A 20,429-nucleotide genomic window follows, 5' to 3' on the forward strand; every position below is an offset into this window, starting at 1 on the left:
CCTCTTGTCTAGCATAATTAGCTCAATTGATAGTATAGCTATCAATTAGTATAGCTATAGCTCAATTGATAGTATAGCTATCAATAGTATAGTATATCAATATAGTATATAGTATACTATAGTATACTTGTATATAGTATACTATAGTATACTTGTATATAGTATACTATAGTATACTTGTATATAGTATACTATAGTATCTATATTATATACTATATATTGTATATATACTATCTATATAGTATAGTATATAGTATATATCAATTGATAGTATAGCTATCAATAGAAAAGTACTTTTCTATCTAATGCAAATTTTATGTGCTCAGGCTTAGGGGATGAAGGATGGCTACTGATCTCTTGGAATTTCTTCTGTCTGTCTTTCCTGGTGTATGTTTCTTTGCTAACTGACTGGCCTCTCTATAGGAGCCATCAGTCACCATAACCAGACCCCAAACCATATCAACATCCAGATTTCATGCTTTTTTGGTGAGGAGGGGGATAGATCTTGGGAAATGGGCTGTGAACTATCATTGTTGATGTTGGAAGTAGATAAAAGAGCTAATAAAACACTTCCCCATCTGTCTGTGCCTGACAAGTGATCTGTATAAGCAAGGAAGTAGAAATTTTATTACAATAAATACAAAATGATTTACTTGCTGTGATCAGCAACAGGGATTCAGATACTCGGGATCAGCATCTAACAACCTGTGTGAAGAGGATATAAGAGGACTTGATTTAATTCCCAGAGGAAAAATACTGGTTCCTTAGTTAGTTTCCTTCTATCACCACAGAAGAACCCTGCCATCAAAAAAAAAAAAAAAAAAAAAAAAAAAAATCACATTCCTGGTGAGGCTTTCCTGACTATCTCGTTTTAAATTGCAATCCTCCTTAGCACTCCCTATACCCCCTTTCCTACTTCATACTTTTCTCCATTGTACTTATCACCATCATGAAGTCCATATTTTACTGATTTCGTGTGTTATCTGTCCTCCTACCTGAATGTAAGCTACATAAGGGTGGGGCTTTTTGTCTCTGTTGTTCATTGCTATATTCCCAGTGCCTAGAACAGTGCCTAGCACTTTACAGGCCCTTATTATCTTTGAAAGATTAAATGAACACATGAATTCAACTCCACTTCTATTGAAATCAAGGCCTTCTGACACAAGTCCCCCTAAATTTCTCCTTCACCTCAGAATGTCTGGATCCTTAGCCATCTTCACTCTCTCCCTTGCCAAGACTAACGCTTCAGCTCTGTTCTTGATTATTCTCTGGCTCTCTTTTGGATATTGCTGCTTCAGTTACTTCCTCTAATTCACATTTTTAATGTTTCTCTTCTGATCCATTCTCTTCAGCCTACAAACATACTTAAGTCTACACTAAACTGAAAATCAAAAGGAGACCTTTGTTCTATTGCCTCCCTGAGGTACCATATTCTCTTGCACTTTCCTTTAATAATAAATTTTCTTTAACGAGTATCATCCATAGTCAGTGTTTCTGCTTTCTTAATAACCAGTCATTCTTTATCTTTTGCAATTTAGTTTTTGCCCCAGCCACATCTAGCAGTCCTATTTAAATCTGCATTTTTCTTATATCTTTATAGCATCTGTCAACTATGTCCCTATTTTCCTTGAAATTCTTTGTGTGGCTTTTGAGATATTTCATGGTTTTCTAATTGCTTGGTCTGTCTCCACTGGCTCCTATTCTTCCTCCTGCTCTCTGAACAGACCCCAAATTTCTGCTCCTTTCCCATACCTTCAGTCATCACCTCTGTGTAGATGATGCTTAAAATTATTATATCTCCAGCTCTGATCCCTCAACAGATCCAGCCCTGCATATCCGTGACATATCCGTGAATCTCTACCTGAGCCCAAAACCTTGGAGTTGAACTCATGTTCCCTTACTTCCTTCTATCAGTGGGCTCCACCTCAGGTCTTACAGTTGTTCCTGCCAAGTGTCTTTCATCCATGTCTCTCCTCCATGTCTGCTGTTGCCATGCTATCGTTCTCGTCCTTACGTTTGGCCTATTGAAACAGCCTTCCAATGGTCTTTTACATATGTTGAAGGTTATCCTTCAACATATCCTGCACCATAACAGTGAATTCATTTCTATAAAGACATGCTGATTATATCATCCATTGGGTCAGAAATCTTCAGTGATTCACTGTTGCTTATATATTACAGCTTAAGCCAAGGATTCAAAATCTTCCACAGCTTGATTCCAACCAACTTTCCCACTATATTTTCTAATTCTCTCTAAGCTCTCAACAAATTGAACTCCCTGTTAACCCTCCAAACACCTGGAGCTTTCCTATTGCTATGGGTTTGTTTATTCTCTTTTTTTTCATCAAAAGTTTTTGCATTCTATAAGACCCAGCTCAAATACCAAATAGATATCTAACACAAAGTAGGACATGATTCATGTTATTGGAGTACAAAATAATATAGGAATCAAGGGTGAAGACTTTATTTCTGCTACTAGATTAGATAAGACTCCCAATTTCATTTTTATGTATGATAAAATATTTCATACCCTACTTGCATATATTAGTGGATATCAGTGTGATATCTATATGCAAGAGACACCAATATGAAGGAATCTGTGCAATTCAGTGAATATACATCCAGCCTGTATAATAAGGTATCTCCTGTCCCTCAACAAGATCACAAGTTTTATTGATGACAAATACTTGCTTTCTCTTAAATTTCTGATTGTCTGATGTCCCATAAATAGCCAATAACATTGACTTTTATTCAATTTGCAGTGATGTGTGTCAGGCATTTTGCTAGATGCTTTCAAAGATGAATGAAGACAGTCTTTGTCCTAAGAAATTTAACTCGATGGTTTTAAAGATAGAATTAATGAAGATAGATGTGGGTTTGAGGCGGTTAGAAAACAGCATTTTGACTTCCATGCTCTCCTTGCTCGCATATAATTTTTGCACTATGATTACTCAAACTGAACTTCAAAGGATATTTGCTTCCACAGGTAAGAACAGGACATCATGCTCAGTCATAATCTCAATATTGTGAGAGATGTGTGCTGATCCCTTGGCACCGTCCTCTCCCATAGCCATGGCAAATAACTCCACTTTCAGGTCTGCCTGCAAACCGGCTGCCACCTATAAGACACAATGTAGCTTTAGGATCAGGCATATCTGAGTTCAAATCTTGGTTTTTAACATTAATTTGGGCAAGTTACTAAACTCTCTAATCCTGTTTCTTCATCTAAAAATTTGGCACTAGTGAATGATGGCTCTTACAAGATTTAGAAGAATTGCTTCGTAGATTAGTTAGATAGAATTCCATTGAGTAAATGGGACGCAGGATAAATTGTTGAAGGGAAAAACCAGGTGCTATTCAGGAAAAGGCATAAGGAAACTAAATGCCGGAATACTGACGTGGCACTCAAGGCAAACTTCTACAATGCCCATAATTGTGCTATTTCTTGAATGCCAGTAGTGAATTTGTATCTATTAGCATCCTTGGAGATAAAGATAAATTTAAGATAAATATAAATTTAATCTGAGAGACTGAGTGAATCCCACAACTTCCCGACCCTGCCCCTTGGTTTATAGTACTCCTAATGTAGGACCTGTAACCTGACAAAGCCAGTAGAGGGAGACAGAATTAGTTTAAATGCCAAACTGCTTAGGTCTGAAAGCTACATGGAGGAGGTTTGTACCAACAAAGAAGAAACCTGATCTATAATGAAGAAGAAACACAGCAAGGAATGGGCTTCTTGCCTTGTTCCTTGCAGAGAACACTAGCCAGGAAAGAAAGAGCTGTTGATGTTTCTCAGCTGCCTCTCCAGGAGGTAGGTTAAAAAGCAGACTTGAGAACAGTTATCTGGAAAAAATACATCAGAAACTACCACATGGAAAGCAATTAGATACAAATGGAATTTTTTCTTCAATATAGTTTTATAAATAATAGAATTGAAAAATGTTTCAATTTTTCAACAATGTGCTGTGAATGTCTGCATACTGGAGGGTATCCAAACACTCAGTTTCTGAGAATCAAGCCCTCGGTCCTCCAAGCCCAACAATCAGAGGAGGGCTGTGGATGATGACATTCTGCGAGAGGGGAGCTGGAGGGCTGCCAGCACACAGGTTGACCCCGGCTTTAAGCAGACTCATTTAGTGTTGGCAACTAACCAAGCTGAACAGTGGTTAGATTTACATATGGAGAAGTCTATAGATTATATTTTTGCCAGAGCCAAAGTCTACCATCAAAAAGTAGAAAAAAAAAAAACTAACAGTATAGAGTGAGCTTCAAAGAGTACATGCTGGGCTTTTTAGTACCTACAAAGGTTGATCCAACAGTCATTTTGACTTTTGGCATAATCCCTATTTTAAATGAAGAAGATTTGCTAACTTCCCAGGACAGAGGAAGAGGAGCTTGCTTTGATTTTTGTTTTTGCTATATGTTGTGAAGATTCTGAACTCTGGACACAGTACAGTGATGAATTGTTTCAGAGAGGTACTCATAAATTAGTGGACCTAATCCCCAAATGTTTTTCTGTTTGGAACTGGGGCCTGCGTATTACCATTTTCTAGGTCATAAGATATTAGAGCTGAAAGAGAGCTAAGAATCCAGTCTAAGCTCTTTCTTTTACAGATGAGGAAGCAAGGGGCAGAGGATTAATTAACCAACAACATCACTGAGCTACTTGGTGGCACAGTCATGGGAAGAAGCCAACTGACTTTGCCTTACACCAAACCAACCCTTCTGTGTCAGCGTATAACAACTGGGGCTGCTGTGAGCACTGTGTGCTGGGTGCGGGACTGGATCCCCTTCCTCAGAGCTCCCGTGAGCCTGTGCGTGTCCCCCTTTGTGCTGAATGGTTCATGTATCTACCTGACTTCCTCACATCATCTGTCACTCAATCACACTGCTCTTGAGTGCCCACTGCGTGCCCAGCTGCATAAGCTCCTTATGTGTCTAACTCATTTTTAACATCCCCTGTACCCTGGCACTGTCAGCGGAGTATGGGAGGAACTCAGAGTTTTTTGAGTGAAATGAGTATTAAAGCAGCAAAATGATTCACTGACCAAGAAATAAATGTTAAGATTTACAAATGTGATTTTATTATACTTTGAGACTAACTTTTGTTTACATCATACTACATTTCTGAAATTATAATTTAAAGTAAGTGGCAATATACATATTTTATACTAAACACCTCATTTCGGGGAATGTATTAAAGTCAGAACACGTTGACATTTTAAAATTTGTGTTTTCAGAGATCTTTGGAGAAATGAGGCAGCTTATGAATTTAATATACTGCTATTTCTTAGTGTGTCATTCAATAATATTCTCTGGCAAGCACTAAGAGAACAAACCAGATTTACATAAAATATGAAGAATGGAATAATTATTTTTCCAATGTATTTTTCACTTTGCAGAAAGATTTGTTATAGGATATCCTTAGATAATCAGCTTTCCAAGGCTTATTAAAGCATAATTTTTAAAAAGGTATTTTTCATACAACTGTACATAACTTTAGTATTGAGACAAATGGGGTGAACTTCATAGATATTTCCATAGCTGGAAGTTTAACTATTTACACATAGGATCTGTCTCATGGTTATTACATGAAGTGACATTAAGCCACATATTGTACCACTGCTAGGAATCTTTTGCTTATGATACTAGAAAAATTAGACTTATACATGGTTTAAACTGAATGGGTAGAATGATCCAAATACCCACTTTACTGGAAACATACACATATTTGTATGTGCACACACAGACACACAACAACAGATAGCACATGGGACTTACAGGCCCAGGTTTGTAGGTCACTTTCAGTCCTGTGCTGGGTGGAGGCTGCTTCACCCTAAACCTACCAGGCAAGAAGATGGGAATAAAGTTATGCCATAATGAAAAACATGAGCAATGACTGAACATGGATGTTATAAAATCAGGAAGGGGTTAATATTTGCTACACAGGAGCAGGGGGTCCATTACCATTAGAAAAACAACCTAATATTCAGTTGGGAGCAGAATCAGGGGCCCATTTCACAACCATCTTTCCAATAATTTTCATCAGTGTCAAACAGACTCCAACCTGAGTTTCAACCTTTTGTTATGGGATGCTGACAAGCAGCTCAGGCCTGGGCAGAGTGTTGTGAATGTTTGGCTGGTGTGTGCATTGCAGCGTAGCTGCCGGTGTGAACACAAAATGCTGGCTGCCAGATCATTAAGCTGAAGAATAAAGGCTCTTTTGGAAAGCAGTGGAGCATGGAAGCCAGTCTTGCTCTGTCGTGGTATGGGGTTTGCATGTTTGGGGAGAAGAGAAACAGAAAAGGCTCAGAAAATGTTGGAGAACTCGAAAAGCCCTGTGCTCACACGTGGTGCCTATTGATCTCTTTCCCTTCCTGTGGTTTGTGGGTTCTGCCTGAAAGTTAAAGACGTGGAGTAAATTAAAATGCGAAGGAAAGCCTACCTCCACATTGACCCCAATCTCGCTCCTTCTACCATCAACTTTGCTGTCTGCCCTATAGTGGCTGAATTTAACAAGTTGAGGAGTGACATCTCTAAAACTAAAATTCTATACTGGACAGACAGGATCTGCATGGATGAGTTTTATTAGTTTGAGGTTGACTCTATTCCTCTCGACCCACTTTGTTGGCAACAACCTAAAAAAAAACAATAATATCTGATCAGGTGGCTTGGGTCCCTCATCAGGTTGTTTCTGAGGAAGCAAACATGATTCCTGAAGTTGGGGATTTGCCTCAACTAAAATTTTAAATTGGATGCTCCTGTAGCTTTGCTTCATCTGATTTCCAATCCTAGGTCCAGAATCACAAACATTCTTCAAAGACTTGCCACTTACACTGAGAATAACTCTGCAATTGAAATAAACATTTATTCCATTTTTATGAGGGGGGAAAAAACCCACGTTATGCTTAATTCAGAACAGAATAGAGGAGATTTTGTAAGGGAGTTGTCTTGGTATAGATATATGGTATATTGACCCAATGGGAAGGACTGAACTCCTACATGAAGTAGGGACACAGCTATGTTGATAAAGCAAGGTGCCTCCGATGAACTGGTACCCTGGAGATCTGAGGTCCAGCCTTGCTCTAGCCTACAAGACTGGAAAACAAGTTACTCAGTTGGTTCCTTTGTAATGATCTCTAAGATCTCTCCAAGCTGTAAAATTTTATTGGTCTTGATCTGGAAATGAAGGACTGACTCTTTTTCTTGTCATTGAATGCCAGATATAGTGTATTTTCAACTGAGGGTACAGACTGTGAGTTAAGGTATTTGTTAATTCCAAGTCAACTCTTCCGAGTCAAAATGACCCTAATGACTCAGGTTAAATTTTTTTCCTTTTTGCCTCGATTATCCAGAAATAATGTAATTAAAGTCACTTTTAGATCATAAAGCGCAAACAAATGTCAGCTGGTATTATAGTTGGTGGTGGATTTGAGAAATAGACTTTCAAATTTGGTGCATCAGTTATTGTAACACTTGTACAACTTCCCCTTCATTTTTTGCTAGTGCTGATCAAGCCTTGAGTTGCTTCTACCCAAGTATGAATAATGATTAATGGGAGGGCAAAGAAGTACATACTACATAGTTCAAGCTTGGTAAATACTGATTTGTTGAAGAATGAATGGATGAATGACTGAATGCAGGAATGAATGGATGAATTAGTGAGTAAATGATTGAATGACTGATGTGACGATTCAAGAATCGAGGTATAGCGGCACCCGCCCGGTGGCGCAAGCAGTTGAGTGCGCACGCTCCGCTTCAGTGGCCCGGGGTTCACAGGATCGGATCCCGGGCTCGCACCAACGCACCACTTGTCAAGCCATGCTGTGGCAGCGTCCCACATAAAGTGGAGGAAGATGGGCATGGATGTTAGCCCAGGGCCAACCTTCCTCAGCAAAAAAAAAAAAAAAAATGGAGGAGTGGCATCTGATGTTAGCTCAGGGCTAATCTTCCTCACAAAAAAAAAAGAATCAAGGTATAATTACAGTTCAGTTCAATAAACATTCACTGATGTAGATGTCCAAAGACGAGTCACAGAGCAGGTGACCTGAGCAGACATTTGGTGCCATGGCCTCACCTGCAGAAGTCCACGCCAACATTCTTGAGCTTTACGGTGGTTGCATAGGTCTGGCCTTCTTTAAGCACTCCAAACTTCACTGACGATGGGAGAAGGTGGAATCCAAAAGGGGATGAATTTGCGTTATTAATGGCAGCAGAAGCAACAGAGGATGTTTTCACTCTTCCTCCAACAGAATCCTCCACCTTTGCATTAAGAAAAAGTAGTAAAATGGTTCTAGTTTGCATTCCCAAGATAAGAAAAAGCTCTGTCATCAGAGGAAAATAACTGCTTGGCTGGAGGAGGAAAGGAACATTTATGGGCTCATGTAATCCCTACAACAGCACTGTAAGGAAGTATTTTAGGCTTTGTTTTAAGGATAAAGAAGCTCAAGTTCAGAGACTTAAAAGGTAATTTACTCAAGTGGTAAGTGGTGGAGTAAAATTTCAAACTCAGGTTGTCTGAGTTTAAAGTGTGTGCTCTTTCCCCTGTGCCAGCGATTATCAAACTCTAGTTCCCATCAGAATCACCTGAGGACTCCTTAAGACAAAAATCGCTGACTCTGTCCCCAGAGTTTCCCAATCAGTAAATCTGGGATGGGGCCCCTGAATTCCATTTATAACAAGTTCTCAGGTGCTGCCGATGTTGCTGGTCTGGTAACCACACTTGGAGAACCACTGCCCTATGTCCTTGTTATTCCCCAGATCGGCAGCAGTGACCTCACCTAGGAGCTTGTTAGGACTGCAGAATCTCAGGCCCCACACCAGACCCAGTGAGTCAGAATCTATGTTTTAACAAGATCCCTAGGTAATTCATGTGCACATTAGAGTTGGAGAAGCACTCCTAACACATATCAGTTAAATACATTGTAATAAATTCTATGATGGTAATGAATACAGTGTGCCGTGAAAGTATCAAAGGATAACTATGAAAACTTGATTGGTGGGCTCAAGAAAGGCTTCCCAACAGAGCTGAGATGAAATCTTAATCTTGGAGGCTCTGAGGAAGGAAGGAGCTTGGTGCTTTTAAAGAACTGATAGAAACCCATATTGGCTGAAATATAGTGAATCTGGGACAAGGTGAGGGTAAAGAAGCAAACAGGACCATGCCTTGCAGTCATCTAAGTCATTTGGATTTTATCCTAAGAGTCATGAGAAGGGTGGCCAATGATCCTCTTGGCCAGTAGTGTTGGCAAATTGGCTCTCCGAAAAGGATCATGATTAGTAGCATTTGCTGATTTCTATGGTGTAAGAACTCCCAGCATGGCTGATTTCAAGCTACCAATGGTTTAACAGCTGGCTCATAAAATTCCTCTCATGAGCCTGTATGAGCTGGGTCCAGCAAAGCACTGCCTTAGTTTACCTCTGTGTGACCTGAAGGCCTTCATGGTGAGATGGTATGTACAGTGAACAGCAGAACACAGTGGCTAGAATCAATAACGTCAAGGAGTCGGGATTACATAAAACGCTGGTTGGCTTTGGGAAATTTGTTCCCATGTCTGTTTTACCTTTGTGAGAGGTTGAGACTTGGGCTTGGAACTCAGCAAATAGTGAGGTAACCTCACTTTCTCTTTCCTTGCTTGTCCTGCGACATCCTGCAGCAATGACTGGGTTGGAATTTTCACAGGTCCATACGTTTCTGGTTCTGTTAGAGAGAAAGTTTAAATTATACCACGTGGACATTTTTATTCAAAGACATTCAAGGTCATACCAGAGCATATAAGAACATAAACCAACTTGGGAAACTTTTCTTCTTTCCTTTTTAAAGAGCTTATGTAAAGGAACAAAGGCTTTTATTAATTCTAGTGCTATATCTTTACATTTTACAAAGAGATTTTACCTAATATTGGTCCTCACAACAACTCTATGAGATGCTATCAGCATCACCTTTTTAAAATAAATGAAAAAAATTCAGATTCTGAGAAATTGAGTGCCTTGCCTGTGATGGACTGAACTTATACCCAGGTCTTCAGGGTTCTTTCCGTTAAATCAACAAGTACAATACAATAAAACATTGACTCTGAAAGATTTCTTAAAACTAATAAGGGCAAGATCTTAAGAATTTATTTGGCATCTTTTGTAGTTCTAAAAAGTGATATAGTAATTATAGATAAATTAAGCCAGGGAATTAAATCCTCAGATCACTAAATTTGGTAAAGGAGTAAACAAAAGTAGATAAACTACATCGCTAAAGCTGTATGTATTTCTCCGAATTTCTAGGAGGTTGAAATAAGAATTGCATTTTAGATCATCATATTTAAACATCTTTTCTTGCATTCAAATCATCAAGAGGGGAAAAGGAAAGGAACCAATATTTGAGTGTCTGCTATCTGCAGGCAAGCACCACATGCATGTTTTTACGTTAGCATCTTATTTAGTTCTCATAAAATCTTCTGAGCTGAGAGTTATGGTAATTATTATCTTTGTATGCTCAGAGCTCTTCCCATGCCCACCTCCAACCTCACTCCTACCACACACACTTTTGGTGCCACAATATCCCCGGCCCCAACCATCAGGATGGTACCTGACCCATGCAAAGCCAATGCAGGCCCTTCACCAGGATATTTCCACTGAGGCTGACAGGGATGATCCCATCTTGCCTACTGGGTTATGCATCTGGAAGAATCACAATCTTGGACCTCTATACTCGTGGTCCCTGCCACATAGACATAGCTTGTCCTTTGTAGGAGAGGATAAAACCAAACAGGGACAAGTAGAGATGGGGCAAGATGGAGGCAGGGAGGATGCCCAGAGAAAGGCAATCAGACACAAACACACTCCCAAAAAGCCGGAGTGCCTGAATCTGGTTGTCCCTGGGCTAGCACCATATCCACTTCTCTGTAGTTTGCTTTTGAGCACCAATAAATTCCCCCCGCCATTTTTTATTCAGTGAGTTTGAGTTTGAGTTCCCTCAGTTACAAATTGAAGAGTCCTAATTAATCTAATAGTAGTGTCTCTTTTTTACAGATGAGGAAACCGAAGTTAAATAACTTGTCCAAGAGACTGAAAAAAGTGGCAGGGCTAGAACATGCACCCGTGTGTGTCAGATTCCACAAGAAGCATGCTCTTTCTACTAGGTGAGATAATAGCAAATATATATATTGGTCTCTGCCTCTGGTTCCTGGCATAGAATTCCTAAAACCCTTGTAATTTCCTAAGTGATAAGAACACTAGGAGCATCTTTTGTTCTAATATTCAGTCTTTGACCTAGGTTCCTGACACAGAGCTCCTAAATCCCTTGGAATTTCCTGGGTGATAGGAGTGTCTTTTGATCTATTGCGGTGACTCTTGGTGGGCTTCTGGATAGCTTCAAGATTGAGGCTGGTCATCAGAAAGACCAAGCCATGATTAGAAGCTTGGAACTTTCAGCCCCATCCCCATCCTCTAGGAAGGAGAGAGGAGATGGCGATTGAGTTAACGATCGATCATGACTACATGATTAAGCCTCCATAAAAATCCCTACAGTACGGGGTTCAGAGAGCTTCTGGGTTGGTGAACACATTCACATGCCAGGAGGCTGTTGGATGTCTCCAACTCCACGGAGACAAACGCTCCTATGCTGTACCCTTCCGGACCTTGCCCTATGTACCTCTTCATCTGGCTATTTGTTTGTGCCTTTTATCATATCCTTTATTATATAATAATATATGAGTTTTGTGAGCTGTTCTAGCAAATTATCAAACCCTAGAAGGGGATCATGGGAACCCTAATTTATAGCTGGTTGGTCAAAAGCACAGGTGACAACCTGGACTTCCGATTGACATCTGAAGTGGGGGAACAGTCTTGTGAGACTGAGCCCTTAACCGGTAGGGTCTGCGCTAACTCTGGTTAGTGTCAGAATTGAACTGAATTGTAGGACACCCAGCTGGTGTTGCAGAATTGCTTGGTGTGGGGAAAACCCGCATACATCAGGCCACAGAAGTGTTCTGTGTGAGTAGTGAGTTTTTCCTAGACAACTACCAATATGTCCCAAATCCATCTATGCATCATAATCCCCTGGGCTTATTCTGCAAAAATAGAGATTCCCAGGGCACACACCAGACAAGCCCTATTTCAGATCAAAACAGAATCAGAATCTCTGGGGATGGAGCTCAGTCATCAGTGTCTTAATGTCTTTATTCCCTTTGGTCACCACTCCCTACATAGGCAACTATTCTAATGGCTTGATGTATCTTTTTGTTTGAATTCTTACCATATGTGTTACTGTTTTATATGAGTGCATCTTACCAGTCTAATGGGTATTAATTACTCACTAATACTATTATTATTAATAGTAGATACTGATACGGAGTTATCATGTGCCATGCACTGCTCTAGGCATTTTACATATATCAACTAATTAAATCCTCACAGCCCTGTGATGTATAAACCACTACTTCCCCTTTACAGAAGAGGAAACAGGAAGAGAGAGCAGGGTTAAACAGTGTGCCCCATGTTACACTGCTGTTACATAAGGAGCTAGGGAGAGCCGACATTCTTAGCACTGCTATCTACCATCCTGCCTCCCATAACATGGCTGGATTATCATTCCACTGAGCCTACCCAGGGCTTCACCAGGGATTAAGGGGTTGGAGGGGGAGAATTTAGGGGCTTGGAGCAGTGGCTGGTAACCAGCAGATACAGAGGTACTTTCATGTTTAATATTTTATAGAACAACTGGGATGGTCCCACTGGTGGTATCATCTGAACAGTACTGCTGGGCCTGACCCAACTGAAGAACCGGTAATGATTCCCTGTTTCTATGCTGAGGCAGACTGTAGCATTTACAACACATTTTTTTTACTTTCTCTCAGAGCATGGCTTTATTTACATCCTCTCTGAGCATGCCTTTCCTGTAGGTGGAGTATACTTCTCTGCCCCAATTGACTCTGAGCTCGGCCACAGAACTTGCTTTGACAGTGAATGTGTGTGTTAGTGGCAGCGTGCCAGTTCTGAGCAGAGGTGGTTAGCGGCGGCACACGTTCCCATCCACCTCTCTTGAGCTTTGACCCTCTGCCACGTGGACAGCTAGCCCCAGAGGATGACGGCTCCTTCAGAGAGGCACCCGGAATACACCTGAATTTTACCGGCAGCTGGTGGTGTGCTGGTAAAAGATTAACAGCTGCCTCTCTGGAGAAAAACTGCCCTGGTTTGTACAGTGTGCACATTTGCAGCATTTGCTGATTTCTCACCACAGCTGACAAGCTCTCAGCGTGGGGTCAGCGAACGTGGAGTTGGGAAGAGACGAGCACCATCAGATCTCAGGGGCCTGCAGTCTGGAGCAGAGGCTGCCGCAGTGGACCCCCAGACCCCAAAACTGGTTGTTCTAAGCCACTACAGGATTTCTACAGTATTATCACAGCAAACACTGATAAGTACATTTTTATTTTGCAAAAATCCAAACCTTCACGAGCTGACTCTATTGTATTTTCCAAGCACTGTCTTGTACTATTACCAGATAAGAACACTCCGATCTGCTTACGCCGATTTCCTGTTCATTTCTACCTTCAGGCTTTTGAACACATTCTTTTTTTGTTGTTATAAAATACTCTTTTCTCTTCCCTACATCTGAAATATGGAGTGTAATAAAATATGGAGAAGAGAAGTCACTTGATTTTCTCTAGGTTTCAGTTTCCTCAAGTAAAATGAGGGTTGTCTGAGATGATTCCATCTTAAATCTTAAAATCTATGAAATTTCTGGTTATTCTTCAAGATCACCTCTCCCATAAAGCTTTCCCCGCTGCTTGTGTTAATTTCTTCCTACTCTGAACTTCTTTAAACTTTGTTGTCAATAACAAAATTTAATTTACCACTTATAGAGGAGTCACATTTTTGTCTCTTACCTCAAGTATCTCAGTGCCTAGTATCTCAGATCACTAAATTTGGTGAAGGAGTGGGGTGCAGTAGGTGTCCTTGTTTCAAATGACTTTTTTCTCCTTTAAAAATTCCTATTCCTTTGATGTTCGTGCCATCAGACTGTATTACCTACAATGGCTCCAAGCAGTTGTCATTTACTGACCTCTCAATCATTCCCTTGATTCATTGGAGATCTTGACACATTGGATAGTCTTCCACTTCGTCTCTCTTGGAGACATCACCTGGATGATCCATCCAACACCCACCCTGTCCTCTCTGATTCTTGAGCACCCCATTTCCTCATCTTTTTTTCTTCTCTACCTCAGAAACTCACATGGTCATATCTTTGACCTTGCCAACACCAATAATTTTTACCACTCTCAAAATCTAAGGTTTCAAGCTTCCCTCTCTAGATCACCACCTTCTATTCTTCTAGCTTATGACTCTATTGTACCTGCCAAGCAATTATTTGACTTCATTGAGACCTCTAATCAACTGACACTGTCACCTTAAACAAGTCAGCCTCTTCGTGTTTTGCTCTCTTGTTTCTCTGGAATGGATTTTATATTCTATCACCATATCCACTCCTTTGCAATCAGACTTGCTCATCTTCCCAATACCAAACATATCAACCGACCTGCAAATGTATCTGTATTCTTTCTCCTCTCTCCGTCGTTTTGGATGAGGTGACCCTATTCACATCCAAGGTCAACTCTGCCACTCAGCGTTTGACCCAGATGTCATGTTCTCTCACCTTCTTTAGAACTTTGCTATCCTGCAATTAGGCCCCCTTTTCCTGGATCATAAGTTCTCTCTTGCTACAGAATTATTATCATTTGCAAATCAACATGCTCTAGTATGTCTAATTTTTTAAAAAATCTCTTCCTTGGTCACATGTCTTGCTTCAGCAGCAATCCCATTTTTCTATTCTTTTCAGCAAAACTCTTGGGTAAATGTACATATGCCTGCTGCTGCTGATTCCTCTTCAGTCATTCCATACATAACCCACTTCAGTTGGCTTTGGTCTCCTCCATGCCCTGAAACTGCTCATGTCAAGATCACCAGTGATCTCCGTCTTACCTAATCCCATGATCATTCTTTATCTTACTCAACCTTTCAGGAGCATTTGATACATTTGGAACACCCAGTGATTTTCATGTTCCTGTTTTTTTTGTTTTTGTTTTTGTTTTTTGTGAGGAAGATCAGCCCTGAGCTAACATCCATGCCAATCCTCCTCTTTTTGCTGAGGAAGACTGGCCCTGAGCTAACATCTATTGCCAATCCTCCTCCCTTTTTTTTTTCCCCTTTTTCTCCCCGAAGCCCCAGTAGACAGTTGTGTGTCATAGCTGCACATCCTTCTAGTTGCTGTATGTGGGATGCCGCCTCAGCATGGCCGGACAAGCAGTGCATCAGTGCGTGTCCGGATCCGAACCCGGGCCGCCAGTAGCGGAGCGCACGCACTTAACCGCTAAGCCACTGGGCCGGCCCCTCATGCTCCTGTTTTTATCCTACCTCACTGACATCTTCTTCTTAGTTGTCTTTACCGACTCCTCCTCTGCCTGACTTTTACATCCTAGAGTTTGCCTTAGGGCAGTGCTTCTTAAAGTGGGATCCTATACCAGCAACATCAACACCACCCGGAAACTTGTTACAACTACAAATTCTCAGCCTTACATCTTGTCTCATTAATTAAGTTGAGAATCACCCTTGATTCCTCTTATTTCTCACCCCCATATCCAATCGACCAGCAAGTCCTGTCGGCTCTACCTCCAGGATATATTTCCAATTAATTTGCTTCTCGTCATCCCCACCTCGACTGCCTTAGTCAAGGTCTCTGTCAGCGCTCACACGTGCTGCTTCAGCTGCTTCCTCCTTGCTTCCACCTCCCCCACTCCTCCCTTCTTGCCACAAGCTACTATCCACACAGCTACTAGAGTGATCTTGTTCCTGTATAAATTAGTCACGTAACTACCCTGCTCAAAACCTTCCAGTGGTGTTTGAATAAAACTGCACTTAGAATAAAACTCAAAGCCCCCTATGCAGCATCACATGGTCTCATTTCTGCCCCTCTCTTTGACCTCACCTTCTTCCACTTTTTCCTTTTCTCATTTTCTTCTAGATCTATGCCTTTTTAAATGTTTCTTCTTCCCTTAGGACCTTCACACTTGCTGTGCTCTCTACCTGGAATATTCCTTTCCCCCAATCTTTGCATGGCTGGCTCCTTCTTGTCGTTCTTCTCTCAGCTCAAATGTCCCTTCACAGAGGGGCCTTCTAAGCCCTAATGGAACACTGTCCCCTCAAGACACTGCCATGTATCATACTGTTTTATGTGAGAAAATGTATCGCAATCTGAATTTATCTAATTTATTTGTTTACTTATTTATTGTCCAGGTCTGCCCATAGTATGTACAGATCTATAAGACTTTGGCTTCTTTACTGCTATATTTCCATGCCTAGAACAATGCCTGGCACACAGTAGGCACTGAGTAAATTATCTATTAAATGAATAAACCTTATAGGAGAGAGAAGTTTAAAGTCAGGAAGGCAAAAGGCTTGTGTAAGGTAAATATTTTAATTCACCCATAAATGTGGCAAGATGCTCCCTCTATAAGGGGTAACTAAGATCCATCAGCAGATTCCCATCTCACTTTCAGTATGGAACAGGCCCACAGAAATCAAGGGGTGCAAATTTGTCACACAATCTAAATTATTCTGTTTCTCTTTTTTTGACCAACCAACCATATTTAGCTGAATTAACTTCAATGAAATCAGCATAATGTGACTCCATTGTAACTAGATATTATTCTGTAGTATTCTATACTTCAAATTCTGCCACCCCAATAAGATGATATGCTGTGTAAGATAGATAGAGACTACATCTTATGTTTCTCTTCTAGCACCTGCAGACCAAGAAAGTACTGAAATAATAGGTAAATCTAAGTCCAGCTACCAAATTACTGGCTGAACTCTCCAATAAGAAGATACAGAGTGGCAGGATGGGTTAAGAAGCAAGACCCAACAATAGGCTGCCTCCAGGAAACACATCTCAGCTCTAAAGACAAGTACAGGGTCAGAGTGAAAGGATGGAAGACAATACTCCAAGCTAATGGCAAACAAAAGAAAGCAGGTGTTGCCATACTCACATCAGACAAAGTAGACTTCAAGATAAAACAGGTTAAGAGAGACAAATAAGGGAAATATATAATGATAAAAGGGACACTCCACCAAGAAGACATATCACTTATAAATATATATGCACCCAACATAGGAGCACCAATGTACATAAAGCAACTATTAACAAACCTAAAAGGAGACATTAACAACAACACAATAATAGTAGGGGATCTTAATACCCCACTTACATCAATGGATAGATCATCCAGACAAAAAGTCAATAAAGAAATAGTAGACTTAAATGAAAAACTGGACGAGATGGACCTAGTAGACATATACAGAGCACTCCATCCAAAAACATCTGACTACACATTCTTCTCAAGCACGCATGGAACATTCTCAAGGTTAGACCATATGTTGGGAAACAAAGCAAGCCTCGATAAATTTAAGAAGATTGAAATCATAACAAGCATCTTTTCCGACCATAATGCTATGAAACTGGAAATCAACCACGAAAAAAAAAAAAACTGGGAAAGTGACAAAAATGTGGAGATTAAACAACATGCTACTGAACAACCAATAGATCATTGATGAAATTAAAGGAGAAATCAAAAACTATCTGGAAACAAACAAAAATGAAAATATGCCATACCAAACCATATGGGATGCAGCAAAAGCGGTCCTGAGAGGGAAACTCATAGCAATACAAGCCCACTTAACAAACAAGAAAAAGCCCAAATAAGCAACCTCAAATTACACCAAACAGAACTAGAAAAAGAGGAACAAACAAGCCCAAAGTCAGCAGAAGGAGAGAAATAATAAAAATCAGAGCATAAATAAATGAAATTGAGACCAAAAAAACAGTAGAAAGGATTAATGAAACAAAGAGTTGTTTCTTTGAGATAAACAAAATCAACAAACTCTTAGCCAGGCTTACTAAGAAAAAAAGAGAAAAGGCTCAAGTAAATAAAATTAGAAATGAAAGAGGAGAAATTAGAACAGATACCACGGAAATACAGAGGATTATAAGAGAATACTATGAGAAATTATATGCCAACAAATTGGACAATCTAGAAGAAATGGATAAATTCTTAGGCTCATACAACCTCCCAAAACTGAACCAAGAAGAAATGGAGAATCTGAATAGACCAATCACAAGTAAAGAGATTGATAGTAATCAAAAACCTCCCAAAAAATAAAAGTCCAGGACCAGATGGCTTCTCCAGTGAATTTTACCAAACATTCAAAGAAGATTTAATACCCATCTTCTCAAACTATTCCAAAAAATAGAGGAAGATGGAACACTTCCTAAATCATTCTATGAGGCCAACATCACCCTGATACCAAAGCCAGACAAAGACAGTACAAAAAAGGAAAATTAAAGGCCAATATCGCTGATGAACATAGATGCAAAAATCCTCAACAAAATATTGGCAAACTGAATACAGCAATACATTAAAAAGATCAGACACCATGATCAAGTGGGATTTATACCAGGGATGCAGGGATGGTTCAACATCCGCAAATCAATCAATGTGATACACCACATCAACAAAACAAAGAATAAAAACCACATGGTCATCTCAATAGACACAGAGAAGGCATTTGACAAAATACAACATCCATTTATGTTAAAAACTCTCAAAAAAATGGGAATAGAAGGAAAGTACCTCAACATAATAAAGGCTATTTATGACAAACCCACAGCCAACATCATACTCAATGGGGAAAGACTGAAAGCCATTCCTCTGAGAACAGGAACAAGGCAGGGCTGCCCACTCTCACCACTCCTATTCAGGATAGTACTGGAGGTTTTGGTCAGAGCAATTAGGCAAGAAAAAGGAATAAAAGGAATCCAAATAGGTAAAGAAGAAGTGAAACTCTCACTATTTGCAGATGACATGATTTTATATATAGAAAACCCTAAAGAATCCATTGGAAAACTATTAGAAATAATCAACAACTCTAGCAAAGTCCCAGGCTACAACATCAATTTACAAAAATCAGTTGCATTTCTGCATGCTAATAATGGACTAACAGAAAGAGAGCTCAAAAAGATAATACCATTTACAACTGCATCAAAAAGAATAAAATATCTAGGAATGAATCTCACCAAGGAGGTGAAAGACCTATACAACGAAAACTACAAGACATTATTGAAAGAAATCGATGATAACATAAAGAAATGGAAAGATATCCCATGCACGTGGATTGGAAGAATAAACATAGTTAAAATGTCTATATCACCTAAAGCAACCTACAGATTCAATGCAATCCCAATCAGAATCCCAATGACATTCTTCACGGAAATAGAAAAAAGAACACTAAAATTCATATGGGGCAACAAAAGACCTTGAATAGCTAAAGCAATCCTAAGAAAAAAGAACAAAGCAGGAGGCATCACAATTCCTGACTTCAAAACATGCTACAAAGCAACAGTAATCAAAACAGCATGGTACTGGTACAAAAACAGACACACAGATCAATGGAACAGAATTGAAAGCCCAGAAATAAAACCACACATATACGGACAGCTAATTTTTGACAAAGGAACTAAGAACATACAATGGAGAAAGGAAAGTCTCTTCAATAAATGGTGTTGGGAAAACTGAACAGCCACATGCAAAAGAATGAAAGTGGACCATCTGTTACCGCCATTCACAAAAATTAATTCAAAATGGATCAAAGACCTGAAGGTGAGACCTGAAACTATAAAACTCATAGAAGAAAATATAGGCAACACGCTATTTGACATTGGTCATAAAGGAATCTTTTGGGATGACATGTCTACCCAGACTAGGGAAACTAAAGAAAAAATAAACAAGTGGGACTTTATCAGATTAAAGAGCTTCTACAAGACAAATGAAACCAGAATCAAGATGAACAGACAACCCACCAGCTGGGAGAGAATATTTGCAAAACATACATCTGACAAGGGGTTGATCTCCATAATATATAAAGAACTCACACAACTGAACAACAAAAAAACAAACAACCTGATCAAAAAATGGGCAGAGGAAATGAACAGATACTTCTCCAAAGAAGATATACAGATGGCCAAGAGGCACATGAAAAGATGTTGAACATCACTAATCATCAGGGAAACGCAAATCAAAACAACACTAAGATATCACCTCACACCCATTAGAATGGCTATAATCACCAAGACAAAAAACAACAAATGTTGGAGAGGATGTGGAGAAACAGGAACCCTCATACACAGCTGGTGGGAATGCAAACTGGTGCAGCCTCTACGGAAAACGGTATGGAGATTTCTCAAAGAATTAAAAATAGAGATGCCCTATGACCCAGCTATCCCACTACTGGGAATCTATCCAACGAACCTGAAATCAACAATCCAAAGAGGCTTATGCACCCCTATGTTCATTGCAGCATTATTCACCATAGCCAAGAAGTGGAAG

General features: G+C 39.9%; 1 protein-coding gene across 1 annotated transcript in view; it reads right to left on the reverse strand.

Moving 5' to 3' along the window:
* SPAG17 (sperm associated antigen 17) overlaps window positions 1-20,429 on the reverse strand; it is a 194,160-nt gene that overhangs the window by 220 nt on the left and 173,511 nt on the right. Inside the window, exons 44-47 of the mRNA XM_058538916.1 lie at window positions 9,567-9,703; window positions 8,081-8,265; window positions 5,785-5,845; window positions 2,975-3,119 (exon numbers count right to left, since the gene is read on the reverse strand). Of these exons, the coding sequence (XP_058394899.1) occupies window positions 2,975-3,119; window positions 5,785-5,845; window positions 8,081-8,265; window positions 9,567-9,703 (528 nt within the window). The remainder of the gene's footprint in view (window positions 1-2,974; window positions 3,120-5,784; window positions 5,846-8,080; window positions 8,266-9,566; window positions 9,704-20,429) is intronic.

This window comes from Diceros bicornis, chromosome 4 (assembly GCF_020826845.1).
Source record: "Diceros bicornis minor isolate mBicDic1 chromosome 4, mDicBic1.mat.cur, whole genome shotgun sequence".
NCBI lineage: Eukaryota > Metazoa > Chordata > Mammalia > Perissodactyla > Rhinocerotidae > Diceros > Diceros bicornis.